This window comes from Stegostoma tigrinum, chromosome 43, assembly GCF_030684315.1.
Source record: "Stegostoma tigrinum isolate sSteTig4 chromosome 43, sSteTig4.hap1, whole genome shotgun sequence".
Taxonomy (NCBI): Eukaryota; Metazoa; Chordata; class Chondrichthyes; order Orectolobiformes; family Stegostomatidae; genus Stegostoma; species Stegostoma tigrinum.
In genome coordinates this window covers 5,084,524-5,107,357 of record NC_081396.1, presented here as the reverse complement: position 1 = coordinate 5,107,357, position 22,834 = coordinate 5,084,524, and the positions used below count along the sequence as shown (strand labels likewise).

General features: G+C 42.3%; 1 protein-coding gene across 2 annotated transcripts; it reads left to right on the top strand.

The window, feature by feature from the left end:
• The first annotated feature begins 4,018 nt into the window (after window positions 1–4,018).
• On the top strand, window positions 4,019–9,124 carry LOC125449159 (zinc finger protein 239-like). Of its 2 annotated transcripts, none has more exons than XM_059641887.1 (3): window positions 4,019–4,126; window positions 4,425–4,532; window positions 7,936–9,124. In XM_059641887.1, the coding sequence occupies exons 2-3, from the start codon at window positions 4,501–4,503 to the stop codon at window positions 8,843–8,845; spliced, it is 942 nt and encodes a 313-aa protein (XP_059497870.1). In that variant the 5' UTR covers window positions 4,019–4,126; window positions 4,425–4,500; the 3' UTR covers window positions 8,846–9,124. The 2 variants fall into 2 exon arrangements, with proteins under 2 accessions (XP_059497870.1, XP_048380792.1); XM_048524835.2 differs by having other exon boundaries at window positions 4,025–4,140.
• The last annotated feature ends 13,710 nt before the right edge of the window (window positions 9,125–22,834 follow it).

Below are 22,834 nucleotides of genomic sequence, written 5' to 3'. Positions count from 1 at the left end.
GGTGAAAAAAAAGGCTTGAGACATATGGGATAATATAAGAATTTAAGAACACAAGAACTAGAAGCAGGAAGTAGGCCATCTGGTCCCTCGAGCCTGCCCTGCCATGGCTGATCTTTTGGAGACTCAGCTCCACATATCTGCTTGCACACCATATTCCTTAGTTCCTTCACTGTTCAAACATTTATCTAGCCTTGTCTTAAACACATTCAGCAAAGTCGCTTCAACCGCTTCACTGGGCAGGGAATTCCACAGATTCACAGCCCTTTGGGTGAATAAGTTCCTTCTGACCTCAGTCCTACACCCGCTTCCCTTTATTTTGAGGCTATGCCCCCTAGTCCTATAGTTTCACCTGCTAGTGGAAACAACCTCCCTGCCTCCACCTTATCTACTCCCTTCATAATCTTTTATGTTTCTATCAGACCTCCACTCATTCTTCTGAATTCCAACGAGTAAAATCCCAGACTATTCAGTCTCTCCTCATAATCCAACCCTCTCAACTCTGGAATCAGCTGACTGAATCTCCTCTGCACCCTCTCCTGTGCTCGTATATCCCTTCTGAAGTAAGGGGACCAAAACTGCATACAGTACTCCAGGTGTGGCCTCACCAGGACCCAATGCAGTTGCAGCACAGCCTCCCTGTTTTTAAACTCCATCCCTTTAGCAATAACATGCAAAATTCCTATTGCCTTTTTACTTGCCTGCTGCATCTGCCATCCTACTTTTAGCAATTCATGCGCAAAAATGCCTAAGTCCCTCTGCACAGCAGCATGCTGCATTTTTTTGTTATTTAAAACACAGTCTATTTTGCTCTTATTTCTGCCAAAATGGGTGACCTCACACTTATCAACATTGTATTCCATCTGCCAGACCTCTGCCCACTCACTTAGACTATCTATATCCCTCTGCAGACGTTCAGTGTCTTCTGCACACTTTGGTCTACCACTCATTTTAGTGTCATCTGCAAATTTTGACACACCACACTTAGTCCCCAACTCTAAATCATCTATGTAAATTGTAAATGATTGCGGACCCAACACTGTTCACCAAGGCACAACACTAGCCACTGACCACCAACCAGAAAAACAGCCATTAACCCCACTCTTCGCTTTCAACTAGTCAGCCAATCCTCTATCCATGCTAATACATTACCTGTAATACAGTGCAACTTTATCTTATGTAGCAGCCTTTGGTGTGACACCTTGTCAAATGCTTTCTGGAAATCCAGATACACTACACCCACAGGTTCCCCACTGTCCACCACGCAAGTAATGTCCTCAAAGAATTCCACCAAATTGGGTAAACATGATCTACCCTCATGAACCTATGTTGGGTGTTCCTAATGGGAGAATTTATATCCAGATGTCTTGCTATTTCTTCTTCAATGATAGATTCAAGCATTTTCCCCATGACCGAAGTTAAGCTAACTGGCCTGCAGTTACCTGCTTTTTGTCTACTGCTTATTTTAGATTAGATTCCTTACAGTGTTAAAACTGGCCTTTCAGCCCAACAAGTCCACACCGCCCTTTGAAGCATCCCACCTAGACCCATCCCCCCATAACCCACACACCTCTGAACACTGCAGGGAATTTAGCATGGCTGATCCACCTTGCCTGTGCATCTTTGGACTGTGGGAGGACACCAGAGCACCCGGAGGAAACCCACGCAGACACGGGGAGAATGTGCAAACTCCACACTAACAGTTACCCGAGGCTGGAATTGAACCCAGGTCCCTGGCACTGTGAGGCTGCAGTGCTAACCACTGAGCTGCCGTGCCACCCTAAAACAGTGGTGTCATATTGGCTGTTTTCCAATCTGTGGGAACCACCCCAAAGTCCAGTCAATTTTGGTACATAATTACTAGTGTATTTGCTATTTTCCCCATCACCTTTTTTAGTACCCTGGGAAGCGTTTCATCAGGACCAGCAGACTTGTCTACCTTTCACCCAATTAGCTTGCCCAGCACTGCCTCCTTAGTGTTAATGATAGTTCCTAGGTCCTCACCTGCTATAACCTTCTTGCCGTCAGTTTGCGGCATTTTATTTGTGTCTTCCACTGTGAAGACTGACACAAAATAACTGTTTAATGCCTCGGCTACTTCCTCATTCCCTGTTATTAAATTGGCCTTCTCATCCTCTGAAGGACCAATGTTTACCATCGCCACTTTTTCACGACTTACATATTTATAGAAACCTTTGCTGCCTGTTTTTATATTCTGAGCTAGTTTACTCTCATAATCTATCTTACTTTTCTTTATAACATTTTTTGTGTCTCTCTGTTGGCCTTCAAAGATTTCCCAGTCTGCTCATTTCCCACTTATCTTAGCTTTATTGTATGTATTTTTGTTTAAATCTGACACTTTCCTTTATTTCCTTAGACATCCATGGCTGACTATTTCTTTTCCTACATTCTTCCTTATCACTGGAATATACTTCTGCTGAGCACAGCGAAAAATCATTCTGAAAATCCTCCACTGTTCCTCAATTGACCCACCATAAAGTTTTTGCTCCCATTTTACCTTAGCTAACTCCTCCCTCACCTCATCATCATCTCCTTTGTTTCAGCATAGGATATTAGCGCTGGATTTAACCTTCTCACGCTCCATCTGTATTTTAAATTCGACCATACTATGATCACTCCTTCCGAGAGGATCCCTAACTGTGAGATCATTCATTATTCCTGTCTCATTACACAGGACTAGATCTGGCATAGCTTGCTCCCTCGTAGCTTCCATTACATATTATTCAAGGAAATTATTACAGATGCATTCTATGAACCCCTGCTCAAGGCTGCCATGACCAACCTGGCTTGACCAATCAATATGTAGATTAAAATCCCCCACGATAATTGGTGTATCATTTTTACATGCATAAGTACTGGTCTGGGCAGCAAAAACCATACTCCAAAAACAAGTTAAAATTAAGAAAAGTTTTTGGTTTTTAAGAGAGGCAACAGAAGATCAGATCATTCTCTTGGATCTGAGAACAATAAGCCGTGATCTAGTCGTGGAGTCGATTTGTTTTCGAGATATTTCATTCGCAGAGAGACAGAAATTATTAACACTGTCACAATCTTTGGTCACCACAGAACACTGTTTTCAGACAATTGGCAAATAATGCAGCGTGAATTATTTTATTCAGCAACTTCTGAGGATCTGGAATAATCTGAACAGCAGCTTGATGCATATTCAACAGTTATTCGTAAAGTAAATTTGGAATTTAACTTTTTAAGGAAAGATATTAGCTATGGATGGGGGAGTGGTGCAGAATTGGGATAAATTCGCCGCATTTCTCGAGTACGAATAGTCACCAGCCTGTGCGTTCTGTGATATTGTTCAGATGAATGAGGGGCCAATCTCATGGAGACTTATAAAGTTGTCACGGGACTGGACAGGTTAAGGGCAGGGAGGATGTTCCCGATGGTGGGTGCATCCAGGACGAGGGGTCACGGTATGAGGATTCGGGGTAGACAATTTAGGATGGAGATGAGGAGACATTTCTTCACCCAAACAGTGGTAAGCATTTTGGAATTCATGGCCGCAGGAAGCAGTTGATGCCAAAGCAGTTAATGTATTCAAGACACGACTTAGATGTAGCACTTATTCAGAGGTCGTAGGAAATGCCGATGCTGGAGAATCTGAGACAAGGTGTAGAGCTGGATGAACACAGCAGGCCAAACAACATCAGAGGTGCAGGAAGAAGGGTCCAAACCAGAAATATCAGCTTTCCTGCTCCGCTGATGCTGCTTGGCCTGCTGCGTTCATCCAGCTCCACACTGTCATCTCGGATTCTCCAACATCTGCACTTCCCATCATATCTCTCCTCCAGCTCCTGCGCTTCACTGCAGCCCATCCCAGGGGCGAGAGTGGGAGGGTCCCACCACTCACTTCGTATTGGGCCCCAGCTGACTGACGGCACAGCCTGGACCAATAGGGAGATGGGGGCGTGGCTGGCGGACAACACCGTGGGCGGCTGAACCTCCAACCAATGGAAATGAATGTGGGGCGGGGTGATCAGGATGACACGTGACCATTTACGCTGCCGGCGCATCGTCGCTGTACTTCTGCCTGAGCGAGGGCGGGAGAGTCTGTGGACGTCGGGAGGAAAATGGCGTCAGTCTCGATTGGGAGGTTGTATCAGCACCGTATGTAGGCGACTAGAGCTGAATTAGAAATTTCCAGTCCCGCGTTTGTGGCAAACGGGAAAACGGCTGCGGGCCTCAGGCGGTGATAGGCTCCGTGTTCCCGCTGCCATCTTTATTTGAGGCCATATGCAGTAATGCGCTTGCGCCGGCTTCTTCCTGTGTGGGGGCGGGGCGACTTGAAGGGGAGCATTTACCGAACAGACTGAAGCCAAGAGAAATTATTTTATTTTCTAGATTTCTACCCTAGACTGAGAGCGATTCTTCTTTTTGAATTCGTTTTACAGGATATTAACTGAGAATAATGTGCAGACTGGGATCTCAAAACAAGTTCAGACAATCAGCAGAGACATCAGGACCTGAATGTCTTGGCATTTCACTCTGGAAGGAAAAAGGTTTGTCTGTTCTGTCTGTGGGAAAATGTCTCCAACATGCTTTTAACTTGAAAAGCAGCTAAGATATTCAAATCTGTTGTTTGATCATGTATGTGTTCAGTTCTGGGCCCTGCAGCTGAGGAAGTAGATTGATATTGACCTGAGAAGGGGCACAGATTTATCCCAATAATACCTTGACTCTTTGAAAGAACTGTCATATTTCATCTCAATTGCCCACTTAAGGATTTTAAGCTATACATTTCCTATTCTCAAATAACTGCAAACTTCCTTTTCAAATTCACTACAGAGTCGAATTCCAACATCCCTTCAGGTGAAATTTACCAGGTCCTGACAAATCTTTGTTGATTCTGAACGTGCTGAAAGGAAAGTTGAGATGCTGCTCCCTGAACCCCCAGTGAGGTGCACTGGAATAGTAAAGTAGGTTGCAGTCAGTGTAGATGTGAGGACTGTTGATATGACAGGGTTGCACTTTGAATGAGAGTGCTTTGGAGTTGGGTGAAAACAGGCAGGTAGTCAAGGAGAAGGTGAAGCTGAAAATTGACAGTGGTGCTCAGTCTTAGTTTGGGCAGTTCAGAAAGTGATACAGTGCCAGTTGAAAGAACCATCAGTAGTACCTGCAAAGTATTTTCTTCCAATTTTGAAGATTGAGCTTTTGTAATGGGCTTTCAATAATAACAAATGTTTGCAACGCAAGAAAATCTGTAGCTCAATTAAATTCTCTTAAAGTGATTAACTAAATTAATTTACAAAGAAGTCATGACAGGAGATCTCAGACCTGTGGTGTGTTCCTCTGGCAATGTGGGAGTTATGGAAAGCTTCCACAGTTGCTGATGGCCACATGAACAGGACGTGTGTCTATGTGCAGCTACTGGCTAACCACTTTTGGGAGCTGGAGCGGTGGGTGGAATCACTGCAGAGCATCCGCAACACTGAGAATGTCATGGGCTGCCCATTTAGTGAGTTGGTTACACCAAAGGTGAGAATTACACAGGCAGAAAGGGAATGGATTGCCATCAGATAAAGACTAATGCTCAGTAAGGAAGTGCAGGAGTCACTAGTGGTCATCCTCCCCTCAAACAGATATACTGATTTTGATACTTCGGGGGTGGCCTCAGGGGAAATCGGCAACAGCCAAGTTCAAGGGACCATGGTTGGGTCTGCTGCACAGAACTGAGGAAAAAGAATGGAAAGCCTGTAGTGGATTCAACAGTCAGAGATACAGATACCATCCTGGGTGCATGTCTACTGCCTCAGGAATGGCTATGTGGCCTCCCTGGTGCCAGGATCAGGGATATCGTAGAGCAGCCACAAGACATCCTGGAGCTAGAGGTGAATAGCCAGTTGTTGTGGAATTCATAGGTACCCACGACACAGCTAAACAAAAGATGAAGATCTGAAAGCTGACGATATCTCATATTTCCTGTATTAAAATCAAGGACCTCAAATGCAATAATGAAAAACTCACTCCCAGTGCCATGTGCTAGCGAGACCAGGAATAAGAGTATAGATCAGATGAACATGTAGCTAGAGAAATGGTGCACCAGCAAAGAGTTTAGATTCTTGGGGCATTGGGACCATTTCTGTGGACATTGGGACCTGGACAAGGCTGACCAGTTGCCCCTAGGCAGAGCTGAGCCAATTCTCATGAAGGTTTTTGATAGTTTCTTTTGAAGTTTTAAACTAGGGGGTTGGGAACCAAAGTGTGAGCGTGGAGGGGTCAGATTCAAATTGGGAATTCGCAGGTAGATTATTAGTTAGTCAGCGGCTCAGAGAGACTAAAGAAAGGAGGATTAAATGAGGATTGAGTCTTTCTTCATATGTCAGTCCTGATGCCCCAGGAATAAGTCTGGTAAACCTTCACATTCTCTATACAGCCAGGGCATCCTTCCTTGAAAAAGGTGCACACAATTCTCCAGGTGTGGTCTCACCAATACCTTTACAGAAAGATATCCCTGCTCCTGTACTCAAATCCTCTCACTATGAAGGCCAACATATCAGTTGCACTTTTCACTGCCTGCCACTCTGGCCTCCTTACTGAAAGAGAGACTGGCAGAGAAGTACGGAAGAAAATTGAATCAGAGTCTCAGATATAAAATTGTTGAACACGATCTCCCCATCATATCCATGCTGATCATCTAGCACCTATTTACTCTAAACTCATTTTCCAGCACTCAGAATGTAAACTATATCATAGTTGCTTGTAGGATCATCTAAACGTTTCTTTCTGGTTGCAATGGTTCCTGCATCTGCCACCATTTCAGATGCTGCGAAGCCTACTGAATGTCTCCAGCATTTCCTGATTTTAGTTCAGATTTCCACCATTTGATTTAAGCACTTAGCGTCACAGAGTGATACGGCGTTGAAACAGACTCTTTGGTCCAACTCATCCATGCTAACCAGATGTCCTAACCTGATCTGGTCCCATTTTTCCAGCATTTGACTCATATCCCTATAATCACTTCCTGTCCATGCATCCATGTAGATGCAGTTTAAATGTCGTCACTGTACCTGTCTCCACTACTTCCTCTGGTACCTTGTTACATACGTGTAACACCCTCTGTGTAAACAGATTGCCCCTCGGGTCCCTTTTAAAATCTTGCCCCTCCCACCTTAAACCCATGCTCACTAGTTTTGAACACTGTCTTACTCTCGGGGGAAAAAAACCATTCCTACTCAGTCTATCCATGTCCGTCATGATTGTATAAACCTCTATAAGATCATTCCTGTGCCTCTTACACTCCAGAAGAAAAGAAAACCCAGCCTATTCAGCCTCTCCCTATAGCTCAACTCTACAATCCCAGCAACAAGTTTGTTGATCTTTTCTGAATGTTTTCAACTTTAGCAACATCTGTCTGACAGCAGGGGGACCAGAACAGAATGCAGTCTTCTAAAATTCACCGAGCAAATGTCTTTTTAAAAAAAAGCCACATCATGATCTCCCAAATCCTGCACTCAATGCCCTAACAATAAAGACAAGCATTGAAAATTCCTATTCACTGTCGTGGCTGCCTGCAACTCCCCTTTCAAGGAACTATGCACTTGTTCTTATCCTTCTGGAGGTATTGAAGGTATGGGGAGAAAACGGGAACAGGGCTGAGTTGTAGATCTCTCAAATACTTCTTCATGCTGCCTCTCCCACCTCTAACTCTTTCTGCAGTTTTGAGCAAACACTGACTGGTTCCCTTCCCTGAAGGACAGTTCGGTTTTAATGATAATCCAGCATTTTCCCTTTGTCATATCCACAACCGACCGGGTTAACTGATCTCTGTTTCACAACTTGTATTTTCTTCTCATTCTCCTAATTTGTTTTACGTTTGAAATGGAGTTTTGCAATTAGAGACTTCAAATGAAACCAGATCCAGATCCGACAGTCACTCTGTTTATCATAACCTAATTATTTCAGAATCTTGAACGTTGAAGGGAAAAGCACCTTTCACCCCAGGGAGAAACACGTATCATCTGTGTGTGGAAGAGTCTGTGAATATTCACCTGTAATGTCCAAACGCCAACGCAGTCGCGCTGGGGAGAGACGGTGGAAATGTGGGGATTGCGGGAAGGGATTTCTTTACCCATCCCAGCTAGAAACTCACCGACGCAGTCACACTGGTGAGAGACTGTGGAAATGTGAAGATTGTGGGAAGGGATTTCTTTACCCATCTGAACTGGAAACTCACCAACGCAGTCACACTGGGGAGAAGCCATTTACCTGCTCTGATTGTGGAATGGGATTTACGCAGTCATCCCACCTGCGGATACACCAGCGGGTCCACACTGGGGAGAGACCATTCACCTGCTCAGTGTGTGAGAAAGCATACGCTCAGTCATCCGACCTGCGGATACACCAGCGTATTCATACTGGGGAGAAGCCGTTCACATGCTTTGACTGTGGGAAGGGATTCACTTCATCATCCAGCCTGCTGAAACACCAGCGAATTCATACTGGGGAGAGACCATTCACCTGTTCTGAATGTGGAAAAGGATTCCATTACTCTTCTAAACTGCTGATACACCAGCGAATTCACACTGGGGAGAAACCGTTCACATGTTCTGAATGTGGAAAAGGCTTCAATCGCTCATGTAATCTGCTGATACACCAGCGAATTCACAGTGGGGAGAGACCATTCACCTGTTCTGAATGTGGAAAAGCATTCAATTGCTCATCGAGACTTCTAACACACCAACGAGTACATACTGGAGAGAAGCCATTCATCTGCTCTGATTGTGGGAAAACGTTCGGTCAGTCAACCATCTTGCTGAGACATCAGCGAGTTCACACCGGGGAAAAGCATTCACTCGGTCAACTCACTGGCTGATACACCAGCCTGTTCACTCTATGGAGAGACGGTTCACTTGTTCTACATGTGGGAAGGGATTTTAAAATGTTACCACACCAATGAAATGACACCAGGTGGATCCCATTCACCTGCTGTGTTCATGTAAAAGACTTTGTGAATTTGCTTGTGCACAAGCAAATTCACAAAAGAACCACAGGTGAAAGGTTTTGCTTTTATTCACACACCAAGGAATAAACCTTGGTCATTGGACCACTTGTATTGATATTATTAAAGGGGCTGATCTTGAGGATAAAACAATGATACAGTTGTGTCTCTAGAATAGGTTTTGAAAATAAGCACTGTGATTATTTCAACATATTTATGCTCTGTAATGAGTATCCATCTGCATATTGTTTGCAAAGTGTATTTGAGGTTCATCAGAACTGGTTAAACAAGTTCCCTCATATCCATCAGCACTGGATTTTGATGGTATTGCTATCCAAATCCAAACCATGCTTTCTGGCTCTATTTCTGACCATGTTTCTGAACACTACAGGTTCAGTTACCTGTTTGGAATAAAAATAATACAAATCAGCTATTTATTAAAACCCAGGTTATATCAACTCTTTTTGTCTAATCCTGAGTGCCTTAGAGATAAGATAATCAGTACCCATCACATGAGCAGTTGGGGGAAGGCACATCCAGAGTGAGAGAAAGTCTGGAATGCTGGAAATTTAGTTCCAAGTGTTGTTGGTGAACATGCAACATAACTTGGCAAGGGGATGGGATCCAGAAAGCATATCCGAAAGGCTAAGAAGAGAGGAATCAACAAGTGAGTCAGGCATTGACGTTACAGGCCAGTTGGGGTACAAGGGAGTTTGACACGGTTGAATGGCATTGAGTTGAATGCTGCACGTGTGACGAGCAAGGCAGATGAGTTGAGGGTACAAATTAAAAATGGTGTATTATGACAGCTGTCACTGAGACATGGTTCAGAGAGAGGTAGGTTTGGAAGCCCAAAACTCCAAGATGCATGGTCTTCATGCCATACAGCGAAGAATGCAAAGGAAGAGGAGGTGTCGTAGCTGTGTTTGGGGAATGTTACTGTTGCCCGTAACTGAGCACAAAATAAGATTGTTGTGGCTGGCCACAGCTATTGCTGACAGCAACATTTTCTCAAGGTTGCAACTAACAGCATTTGTTATTTGATTTCACACTGTAAACCACAGATAAAACAATTAACATTTGGAGCTCACACAAGATAACAACGTTAGACAATAGAAGACATAGAACATTTTTAAGAACAACATTTGCAACTCTTGTAAGCTGCAGATAAGATGTTTAATATTTGCAGCTAACACATAAGATAATAACATTCGACACATTTGACTATCTCACGCTAATTAGGTGGTTAACCTATATTATAGAACCAATTTAGTTCATAAACGGAATTAAACCAGACCACAAATGGTCAACAATTAGTTAAGCAAGCCCTGCACAAAAGATTTCTCCTTTCTGTCTCTCACACACACGCACACACTTAAGATATTGGAATGCGCTGAAGCTCATAACTTTGTGGAACTGATCAAAGTCAATATTCTTTTGTTTTCCCTGTAATGAGAAGTTTCTAATTAATTGGCAGTTCTGGTTACTATTATTCGGACAGTAATTGTTGTGAAAAGTTTCAAAAACGTTATAGTGACTATAATTGAGCCACAAACCTGTTCATCTCAGTGAAAATGAAAGTGCCAACTCAGTTCTGTTGAACTATAATAATGGAGGGTGGGGTGGTGGTGAGCGCTCTAAAAGACAGATATTCTCAAGTCTGTGGACATTTTTTTGTACCTTCATGACTTTGCGCCTTTTTTTTGCTATACACTGTTACTGAGCTGTAACTAAGCAAATAAAAGGTCATATTTTGAGTGCGCTCTGCATCTCTGATTCTTTTTGAAAGATATAAGGTCTATCAGAGAATTTATTACAGCGATAAGGAGAAATAATGTTTTAGAAAATTCCTTAGATAAACCTGTATGGGTAGAACAAGTAGAGCCCATAGGAGGCAGATTTCAGGGAAGCATAACAGTAGTAAGGGTCATGATAGTGGGCAGTTTCAATTCCCCAACATTTACTGTCATCTGCACAGTGTGAAAGGTTTAGAGGAACTTTTAAAATAAATCCAGGACAGCTTTTGAAGCCAGTATGTAGAAGTCCCAACAAGGAAAAGGGAGCTCCTGGAGTTAATTTTAGGTGACAAAAATGGACAAGTGGTTGAAGTATCAGTGGGGGAGGATTTTGCAGACTAAATTTAAAAAGATTAAGGATTGTTCTGGAAAAGGACATGGATTAGCCTTAAATCAAAGTTCTAAATTGGTTGATTTTAATAAGACCAGATATGATTTGGCTGGAGTGACCAGGGAAGGAGCAGATTCTATCAGGCAAGTGTGCGAGAGAGAATTTAAATAGGGAGATATGGAGAGCTATGAATTGGAGAACATGAATTGATGCAGCCAGGTAAAATAAAGGAAAATGCTCAGTTATTTTACAGGTCCATTGACGGTTAAAGGATAACAGGGGAAAGAGTAAGCCTGATTAAATTCAATGACATACTTCTCCCTGATTGCTCTTTCACTAATGAATGTTGTCACAGTGTTCGTTTCAAATTTAGCCAACATCCTCTGGTTCCACACACGGATAACTGCTGTGGTCCTTAAATAAATTAGCATAGAGACCAGAGATAGTCGGAACTGCAGATGCTGGAGAATCTGAGGTAACAAGGTGTAGAGCTGGATGAACACAGCAGGCCATGCAGCATCATAGGAGCAGGAAAGTTAACATTTTGGTAGACAGCAAGAAAGTTTTGAGTCCACTGACTGGCTTAAATGCAACTAAACCTCCAAAGGCAGGTGAAGTATATTCTACATTGTTGGTACCAGTGAACAGGAATGCTTGCAAATTTTTTCAATTCCCCTCTGACCACAAGAAAGGTGCGAGAGGACTGGAGAATAGTCAAACTGGAGCTTTTAATTGGGAAGGGAGCAAGGGATAAATCAGGATACGAAGCCAGTCAGTTTCACCTTGATGGTGGGGATACTATTGAACGAAATTCAGAGGGACAGAATTAATTCAGAAGCATTGGAAGCTGCCTGTTTGGGAGTCACAAGGTTAACTGTGGAGTGAGCAACTTTTAGGCAAAATTGTTTTGCAGACAAAATCCCCATTGACAATCTAGAACTGTCTCACAGAGTACGCTGATGGGAAAAAGAAATCGGCTTCCTTTCCTGGCCTGTCAATTAACCACTAATCTTTTCATTAACAGCCGAAAGCAATGACAAATATGTTGCTTCTCACTGATCAGCCCATCTGACCCACCTGTTAGTATGTGGAAAGCCAAGGCTATCCTCCTCACTACTTACTTTGTATCATCTGCAAAGTAACCGATCAACCATTCTACATTCAAATCTAAATAATTTATATAAATCATAAACAACAAGGGTTCAACACTGACCACTATGGGACCCCACTGGAACAGACTTCCAATCGGAAAAAATGTCCTCAACTATCACCTGCTGCTTCCTGCCATGCAGAGAAGTGTGGATACAATTTGCCAAATTTCAATGAAATCCGTGGGTCCTTACCTTTGTTATCGGTCTCCTATACAGGACCTGACTAAATGCCTTGCCGATATCCAACAAGGCTATATTAAAAGTATTGCCCTCATTTGCACAACTGGACACCTCCGAGAAACTAAATTAAGTTGGTCAGATATGAACTCCCCTTGAAAAAATGCATGCTGACTGTTCTTGTTCAATCCCCTTGCTTAAACCTTGATTAATTCCAAATGCTGGCAGTCACATTCCCACAAAACCTGCCTTCCCCCTCACACTCATTCCCTAGAAGGCAAAAATTCATGTTAGTCAACAGATCTCTGCTCAGTACCCAGTTCTGAAGAAAGGTCACTGGATCCGAAATGTTAACTCTGATTTCTCTCCACAGATGCAGCCAGACCTGCTGAGCTTTTCTCAAAATTTCTTTTTGTTCTGATTTCCAGCATCCGCAGTTCTTTTAGTTTAACTGCTCAGGACTTGATGTCCAGGACACACAGTCCTGAAAATCTTTATGCTGGCTCCCACCCTAAATGTGTTATGTATCTATAAGGGCATCATATCTGTTTTATATGTAGTGCATTATTTCTAATTTACTGCCGCTTAACTCCTGACCAGCCCTCATAGAAATCCTGTCAGAAGGAAAGATGCCACCCTGTTAGGCAGGCAAATAAATGTGCGAAGCTGAGACAACAAACAATGGTAATAAATTTAAGAGACATATCATTTCCGGAGAGTCCTCCGACCCTGGAATCAGTTCCTCTCCCTTCACTTGCTGAAAGTGAACAGTATTCCCAGCATGAGAAAAAAAATGGAAAGGGGGAAACATCGTTTTGCTCCAGATGTTGCACAGAGGAGGGAGTCTCACTTTGAACCAAACTGGAATGGGCCTTGCCTGAAGCAGCAGGTAGGGATCACTGAGCTCGTCGTTGGCGTCCAGGGGTTCCAGGCTGCAAGCCAAGTGTGCGGGGAATGGAGCCCGTTTTCCCCCCTCCCCCTCATGGAGTCAAGATTTCCAGAGCAACTGGCGGCCGGCTGGAGCCAGAGTGAGAAGCCGCTCAGGGAGCTGCCTTTCTCCAGAGGCTGCTGCTCCGAAAAGAGACTTCTTGAGCCCCGTCCACTGCCGTCAGCCACACCGCGCTTGCGCTGCCAACCAAGTGAGGTATTGGGGAATGGAGAACAGTTTCGAAAACCTCTTCCTTTTATTTTCTTCCAGGTTATATAACAAAGAACAATACAACACAGGAACAGGTCCTTAGACCCATAAGGCCTGCAACGACATCTTTTGCCCTTCCATACCAAAACGGTCAGGATCCATATCCCTCTATTCCCTTCCTATTCATGTTTTCATCCCGGCACTTCCTGAATGCTGCTATTGCATCTGCTTACACCGCCTCCTCTGGCAGTGCGCTGCTGGCACTCACCACCCTTTGCCCTTTGTTTCAAAAACCTGCCTCACACATGTTTGAATCATGAATCATAAAATCCCTGCAACGTACAAACAGGCCCTTTGGCCCAACAAATCCACGCTGACCCTCAGCGTATTCCACCCAGAGCCATCCCCCAATAACTCACATAAGCTGCACATCCCTGAACACTACTTGCAATTTTGCATGTCTTTTAAACTTCTCCATTCACACCTTGATCTTGTGTCCGTTCATTATTGATTGTACCACCTTTTAAAAAACTCATATATATTTCGACTCTATCAATGCAATTCATAATCTTATAAACTTTTTATCAGATTTCCCCTCAACCTTCTGTGCCCCAGTGGGAACAAACCCAGTCTACCTAACCTTTCTTCAACGCTAGATGCCCCCATGCCTGGCAACATCCTGGTAAACGTTTTCTGTTCCCTTTCCAAAGCTTCCACATCCTTCTGTGGTGACCAGAACTGTATGCAATACAGTACAGGATTTGTGAATTTTCTTTAGAAAGAAGAACTGGACCAAGTACTGAAAGAGTTATTTAATGAAACAGAAAGTGAGTATGTTCAGTCTTTGACTGGGAAGAATTGAGATTTCTCTGTTCTGCCTGTGGGGAGAGATATGAAGCACGTAGAAATAGAGAGAAAAGACGATAGAGGAATTTGAAAACAAGGATGGGAGTTTTAAAAATGCATGGCTGAACAGGGAGCTTTAGTTTTTTATATTATATGGATTTATTCTTGGGGTGTGAACAATGCTGCCTGGATCAGCATTGATTACTTGTTTCACGTATCCTGGAGAAAGTGCTGCCATGGAGCATGGCTGTGATTTTTGACTGCCCAGTGTGAAGGGACCTGTGTAAGTCAAAGGATATTCTCTGCAGTCTGTCAATTTAAGATGGGTGAAATCATGTTTAAAAAATATACTGAAGCATTAGCAGACAGGAAACACACGGGAGAAATAAATGAATATTTTTCAAGAGTATGAGGCTTTGACAAGTATGGCGCTGCAAGGATGTCTTTGGACCCCACCTATTCAAAGCATACATCACTGATTTGGATGAGGGAATCCAATGTAATATTTCCAAGTTTGTTGACACAAAACTATGGGGATTGTCAGTGAGTAGTACACAAACTGGGTTATAGCAGGATGGTTCTGGGTGGGATGCTTCAAGGGGCGGTGTGGACTTGTTGGGCTGAAGGGCCTGTTTCCACACTGTAGGGAATCTAATCTAATCTAATCTAATAAATAAATAAAAAGTCTTCAGAGTGATTCAGTCAATGTGAGTGAGTGACAAATACATGACAGATGCTGTATCATTGTGAAGTTATCCATTTTGGTAGAAAATTCACAATGGCAATGTATTATTTATATAATGGTAGATTTGGAACCGTTGATGTACAAAGGAATCTGGGTACGTGTGGACACCAGATATTCAAAGCAAAAAGCATGTAGGTGCAGTGAGCAGTTAGGAAGGCAAATGGAACTTTGTCCTTCATTGCAAGAGGGTTTCAGGACAAGAGACCTTACAGTTGCTGTGCAGGGTTTTGTGAAGCCACACCTGGAGTCTACGTGCAAGTTTTGTCTTCTTCATGAAGAAACATTATTCTTGATGCAAACAAACAGCAATCTCTTGTTTTGATGAAGTTCACAATGAAGTACAAAGTTTATCACTGTCCAAGAATCAGGAGTATGCTCCAGCAGCTTCATCCGTGTTTTAAGTCAAATTCAGAGATGTTACGTGTTTACAACTACTTAACAATTTGTTCATAATGGCAAGTGGGTGATATTCCCTCCCTCCCCTTTTTGCAGAGCAACACACAGTCTGTTGGCACTGTTTGGTTTAGACACTGTCACTGCAGGGTTCGCAAAAGAAAAGGATGATGTGGATATAGTCAGCTGAGAGGAGCAGTGCGAAATATTAGACAAAATAATCATAATGAGAGAGGAAGTATTAAAGGAGCTGGAATTATTGAAAGTGAATAAGTCACAATGGCCAGATGAATTGTTCCCTAGGATCTTTAGGGAGGTCAAGGAGGAAATAGCAGATTTTATGAGGATTATTTTCCAATCTTCAAAACACTGGAAGCCTGTTATCAGTGCTGTGTCATAAGGACCGGTGCTGGGCGTACTGTTTTTTTTACATTTATATAAATGTTTTGGATATGAACATGGTTTGCACATGACACCAAATTTGCTGTGTAATGGACAGTGAAGAAAGTTACCTCACAGTCCAACTGCACCTTGATCAGATGGATAGGTGAGCTGAGGAGTGGTAGATGGAGGTTAATTTAGATAAATGTGCAGTTCTGCATTTTGACAAGGAAAATAGGGCAGGACTCATATACATGATGTTAATTTCCGGGGGAGTGATGGCAAAGTACCTTGAAGTGCAGGTCCACAGTTCTTTGATGATAGAGTCACAAGTAGACAGGTTAATGAAGAAGGTTTGGTATGCTTGCCTTTACTGGTAAGTGCATTGAGTATAGGAGTTGGAAGGTCAAAGTGAGAGTAGGAAAGTTTAAGGGAGATATGCGTGGAAAGTTCTTTACACAGAGGGTGGTGGGCGCTTGGAACGCGTTGCCAGCAGAGGTGGTAGACGCAGACACGTTAGCGTCTTTTAAGATATATTTGGACAGGTACATGGATGGGCAGGGAGCAAATGGACACAGACCATTAGAAAATAGATGACAGTTTAGACGGAGGATCTTGATCGGTGCAGGCTTGGAGGGCCGAAGGGCCTGTTCCTGTGCTGTAGGTTTCTTTGTTTCTTTGTCATGTACAGGACATTGGTTCGGCACTTTTGGAATACTGCCTTCAGTTCTGGCCTTCCTGCTATGGGAAGAATGCCGTGAAACTTGAAAGTGTTCAGAAAAGATTTACAAAGATTTTGCCAGTTTTGGAGGGTTTGAGCTGTAGGCAGAATAGGCTGCAGCTATTTTCCCCAGAATATCGGAGGCTGAAGGGTGACCATTATAAAATTATGAGGGGCATTGATCAGGTGAACAGTGAAAGTCTTTTCCTTGTGTAGCAGAATCCAAAACTAAAGGGCATAAGTTTAAGGTGAGAGGGTAAAGATTAAAAAGAGACCTAAGGATCAACTTTTTTATGCAGAGGGTGAAGCATATATGGAATGAACAGTCAGAGGAAGTGGTGGAGTCTGGTAGAATATCAACATTTAATAGGCATCTGGATGGGCATATGAATAGGAAGGGTTTTAAGCGATATGGGCCAAATGCTGGCAAAAGGGACTAGATCAATGTAGGATATCTAGTCAGCATGGACAAGTTGGACTTAAAGGGTCAGTTTCTATGCTATACAGCTCTATGACTCTAGACACAGGTGAGGTGATGGAGGGCTCAAGGAATCCCTATATGGTTTTGTTATTTAAAAGGGTACAAAGGAAATGCCAAACAGCTTTAGGTTAGTCAATCTTACCTCGGTGATGGGCAAATTGAAAAGATGACTCCCGGAAAATCAGATGAACTGTCACTTAAAAACGTACATACTAGTTTTAGAAAGTCAGTGTTACTTTGTTAAAGGAAGGCTGTGCTTAACAAATTTGATTGAATTCTTTGCGGAATTGAGTATTTAGGCATTTGACAAGATCCCACATGGCATACTGGTCAAAAGTAAAAACGCATGGAATATCGGCTAATGTGTCAAATTGGATCCTCTGTTTCTGATGCTTCTGATATCTTTTAGGTTGCAAGTTCCACTATGAGACTCTAATATTGAAAGCAGTGAAATTGTTTCAGAGCTGCTTTCAGATTGGACGAACGGTCACTGTATTCGAAACATTGTCTTTCTTGTCAAATCACAGATGTGACAAGACCTGCAAAGTTGCTCGAGTAATTTGATTGTTTCAGATGTCCAGCACTTCAGTTCTTTGTACAATGTAACCTCCAAACCATTCCTTATTAAGTTACATTCCAAATCAGTATTAAGAATGACAGTTGAATCCGCTTACACTTCTCATTCAGTCTGTTCCAGATCCCGAGAACTCGTTGAGTAAAATAATCTCCACATCTTCACCCTATGTTATATGTGAATTATCTGAAAGCTGAATTGTGGTTGCCGAACATTCTGGTTTCTCAGAATCAATTCTGAGGAAGGGTCACTAGACCCAAAATGTTAACTCTTATTAATTTTTTTCTTCACAGATCTTGCCAGACCTGCTAAGCTCTTTTAGCAACTTCTGTTTTTGTTGTTGCAAGTAATTTCTCCGTCTCTGCAGGTGAATTCTTCTGGAAATAAATTTATATGTGGACAAAATGATAACTTTCTAAGCTCCAAAGAGAATTTTCCAAGCTTCTACAAGCATGCCACATATCAGAAAACTGCCAAGTGCTCTTCATTCATGGCATCTGGTCTGCTGCATACATTAATATTTATTGACTATCTTTACTTGTCCTGAAGAAGATGATGATATGCTGCTTCTTGGAATGTTGCATTGGACATGATGTAGGTACCCCCACAATGCATTCAGGAGGGGTGTTTTGGCATTTTATCCCCCTGACAGTGAGTTAATTGCCATATATAATGGCAAAGGGGAGGTGATGGCTGACCGGTACTATTGCTATATTATTAATCCAGTAACTCCAGGGGACCTGGACTCAAATCCCACCACAGCAGAGAGTGAAATTTGAAATCAATTTAAGAAAATTTGGAAATGAACATCTACAAATGACCATTAAACTATTGCTGAGTGTCGTAAAATCCCAGCTTCAGCAAAGGAAACTTCTGTCTTCACCTGGTCTTGCTTATACGTGACTTTCGACCAAGAACAAAATGGGTGACTCTCAATTGCCACCTGAAATGTCTTAGCAAGCAGCGCTTGGGCCAGGCATTACCTACATCCCACAAGTGGGTAATAACAAAAAATATGGTTCCAAGTCAAGGTAGTGTGTGACTTGGGATGAGAGGTAGTCATTAGTGATTCCATGCACTTGTCCTAATCAATGGGAGAAGTTATGAGTATGGAAGGTGCTGTCAAAGAAACATTTTTGATGTATTGTTGTAAATCCCGTAGGTGGTACATTCTGCGATTCACTGTGAAGGGACTGAATGTTGAAGCTGCTGGATGGGATAGCATTCAAGCTTATTGCATTGTCCTTTATGTGTTTGGGTTTCTCCCAACTGGGAATGCTGACTTTTCCTTTGTTGACTCTGTGCATAACTATCCTAACACGCTCTCAGTCAGCCTCCCACTTTCAACCTACCTGTAGTCTCCAGATCATCCAAAACCCCACTGCTCCTGTGCAGACGCCCTCCAAGTCTTGTTCATCCATCATCATTCAATAATTTGAATGGGATGGCAACCTAACCAGTGAAATTAAACACAGAGAAGTGAAAGGATGATTCCTAAAAGCAAAGGGTTTCCTAAATTGGAAGGACTAAAGAATTCACAAGTAAAGGATAACAAGCAGATGAAATGAACAGGAGAGAGAAGGGAGATTCTAGTCAATACCTTGTCTGATTACTCACTAATTTTGAGAGTTACAGAGTCATACAGCATGAAAACAGACCCATCAGTCCAATGGGTCCATGCCAACCATTATTCCCGAATTAAACTAGTCCCACCTGCCTGCATTTGGCCTATATCCCTCCAAGCCTTTCCTATTCATGAACTTATCCAAATATCCTTTTAACATTGTCATTCGACCTGCATCCACTACTTCCTCTGGCAGTTCATGTTACACACTAACCACTCTCTGCAGAAAGAAATTGCCCCTCATGTCTTTTTAAAATCTTTCTCCTCTCACCTTAAAAATATGCTGCCTAGTTTTGAACTCCTCCATGCAAGGAAAAGATCTTTGCTATTTGCCTTACTTATGCCCCTTATGATTTTATAAACCTCTATAAAGGTCTGCCTCAACCTCCTAAACTTCAGTGAAAAATGTCCCAGCACATCCATTCCAGGCACATCATGGTAAATCTTCTCTGAACCATCAGTTTAATAACATCCTTCCTTTCACAAGGTGACCAGAACTGCACACACTACTCCAGAACAGCAACATCAATGTCCTGTACAATCTCAACACGACATTCCAACTCTGAAACTCAAAGGTCTGAGCAACGAAGACAAGCACGCTAAATGCCTTCTTCACCACTCTGTCTGTGACGAAGGTTTCAAAGAATTATGTACCTGAAGCCCTAGGTGTCTCTGTTCCACAACATTACTCACTGCTCCACCGTTAATTGTATGAGTCCTGCCTGTTTGTTTTACCAAAATGCAACACCTCTCATTTATCCAAATTAAACTCCATCTGCCACTTTTTTTTTGCACATTGACCTACTTAATCAAGATCTCTTTGTAATCTTAGATAATCTTCTTCACTGTCTACTATACCACCAATTTTGGTGTCATCTGCAAACTCTCTCACCATGTCTCCAATATTCTCACCCAAATCATTTATATCAAAGACAGAGCAAAATGGACTCAGTACCAATCCCTGTGGAAGACTGCTGGTCACAGGCCTCCAGGCTGAAAAACAAGCCTCCACCACCAGTCTGTCTCCTACAGTCAAGCCAATTTTGTATCCATTTAGCAAGCTCACCCTGAATCCCATGTGACCTAACTCCACTAATTAGTCTACCATGAGGAACTTTATCCAAGGTTTTACTAAAGTCCAATTAAACGATGTCTACTGCTCTGCCCTCAAATCTTTTTGGCTACTTACTCAAAAACCTCAATAAGTTTGTGTGACATGATTTCCCTTGCACAAAGCCATGCTAACAATGCCTAATCATTTCTTGCCTCTCCAAACGCAAGTTCATCCTATCTTTCAGAATCACCTCTGACAACTTACCCTCCACCCATGTCAGATTCACTGGTCTATTGTTCCCAGGCTTCTCCTGGCAGCCTTTCTTAAATAAAGAACAATATTAGCCATCTTCCACGCCTCCATCACCTCACCCACGGCTGTGGATGACACAAGTGTTCCTGTTAGGGTCCTCACAATTTCCTCCCTAGCTTCTCACAATTTAATAAGATATACTTGTTCGGGTCCTGGAGATTTATCCACCGTTATGTTTTCTAAGACCTCCATCACTTCCTCTTCTGCAAATATAAATTATTTTCAAAACATCAGTATGTAATTCCCTGAGTTCTCTAGCCTCCATTTCTTTCTCCACAGGAAAAAAACTGACACGAAATATTCATTTCATATCTCTCCTACCACCTGAAGTTCAACGCAAAGACAACCTTGTTGATCTTTAAGGTGCCCAAATCTGTCTCTCTCGTTGATAAGGTGATTAAACTATGAAGTTAAAAATTGTTAGGGCTAACACTAATGAAATTAAGAACACAGTGAGTGCTGGAAAAACCTAGTAGGTTTGGCCACATTTGTGGAGAGAGAAACAAAGTTAACGCTGAGTCTGGTGCGATTAATTTTCAGTAAAATGGGCACATGGAAAAGATTAGAACAGAAGAACAGAAAATGCTTTTGCTAGGCAGTGTCTGCATTGTACTTCCACAGTACAGGGGTGTTCAAAGCTTCACAAACAAGAAGTAGATCCATTAGTAAAGCATTTTGTTGATATACATCATTCTTTTAAACATAAACCTTTCTGAAATGAAATGCATCTGAGATTGAGCCATTAAGAATGAACTGAAAGCACAGGAGATCTACACATCGCTGTGAATTAAAAAACAATATTGTAGGATGAGGATTTCATTTTCAGTCATCAGTGATTCTGTCCAAAATCAAATTCATAAATTCTTGGGGCGGGTGGGATGGGTTTGGGCTCAAAAGCAGCAGACTGTAAGATGACTAGAGTGACAGGGAGAACCCTCCAATTAAAATGTACAACTGGATGTAAAAATGAAGGAAATTTTGGAATATAAGTAATTCAGTATTTTCTCATACCAGCTTTCTCTGTGCCCAGTGCCACTGTTCTTTAATTTCTTTTCTGCACTTTTCACGATCCAGTCTTCTTCCAGCTAATGGCTAGAGGAAGCTTTGGAGCACATGACCTATTTCTCAACTTTTGATCTTTCCAAAAATATTGCCTGACCCACTAATGTTTCTGTTGTTTCTGTTAGTGTCAATAAAAGCAGCAGTCAAAAATTATTCTGTTAAAAATTATATTAATTCAAGTTACCATTAACTGCAAATTACAGTTTGAAAAATATGAGGTAGCTGTGCACTTGAACTCAAATACAATTTCAAAGTCAGACAATTTATTTTATTCATTCACATGATGTGGATGGTGTTTGTGAGTCTCTATGTTCCATCGCTGGTTGCCCTGCAGAATGTGACAGTGAGGTGCCTCTTGGACTGCGATAATCATTGGAAAGTAGGAACAGAAACAATGCTGTGATCAATTGAGTTCCAGGATTTTGTATCCTGCTGCACATTGTCCCCTTAAAAATGGCGGCACTAGTCTCGTGAAACATTGCTCATATTAACGACAACAGCAATAACTTTGGCCTAACGTTGTCTGAGGCCTATAGCTGTTTGCCGCAAAACATGGAAGCAGATGTTTCTAATTCAAGGCTAGCAGCTGAAATGATTTATCGTATACTGTCTTGCCTTGTCAGTCCTCTTAAATCTCATCACCTAATGCTTTGCAGGTTTAGATTCCATTTGCCACTGTTCAGCTCATCTGACCAGCCCAGCCATATCATTCTATAGTCTACGGCTTTCCTGGCAGAACCCAAGGTGGGAATTAGTAACAGCTGACTGCTGTGTAAGTACTACTTGACAGTACTTCCGTGTCACGTCCCATCGGTTTGTTGATAATTGGCACCTGAATGTTGGGGCAGCAACTGGTTAGATTGGATTTGGCCCATTTCGTTGCAGGACAGGAAAGAAAAAACAACTTCTGGGCAATTTTCCCATATATTTGGGAAGATGTCAGTATTACAACTATCCTTAGTTTATACACTCCCTGAGACTGGTTTACACTTTTAACTTGAAGATGACAAGAATTTTATAGAAGATGAACTGTGCAACAGTGGCACAGACAGAAATCTGAACAGAGGAATTGGAATG

What these genes read in the sequence shown, in the direction of transcription:
- LOC125449159 (XM_059641887.1), top strand. Translation starts at nt 4,501, where the DNA reads ATGTCTTGGCATTTCACTCTGGAAGGAAAAAG. An exon ending in TTCACTCTGGAAGGAAAAAG is followed by an intron (nt 4,533 to 7,935) that starts GTTTGTCTGTTC and finishes TAATTATTTCAG; the next exon opens with AATCTTGAACGTTGAAGGGA.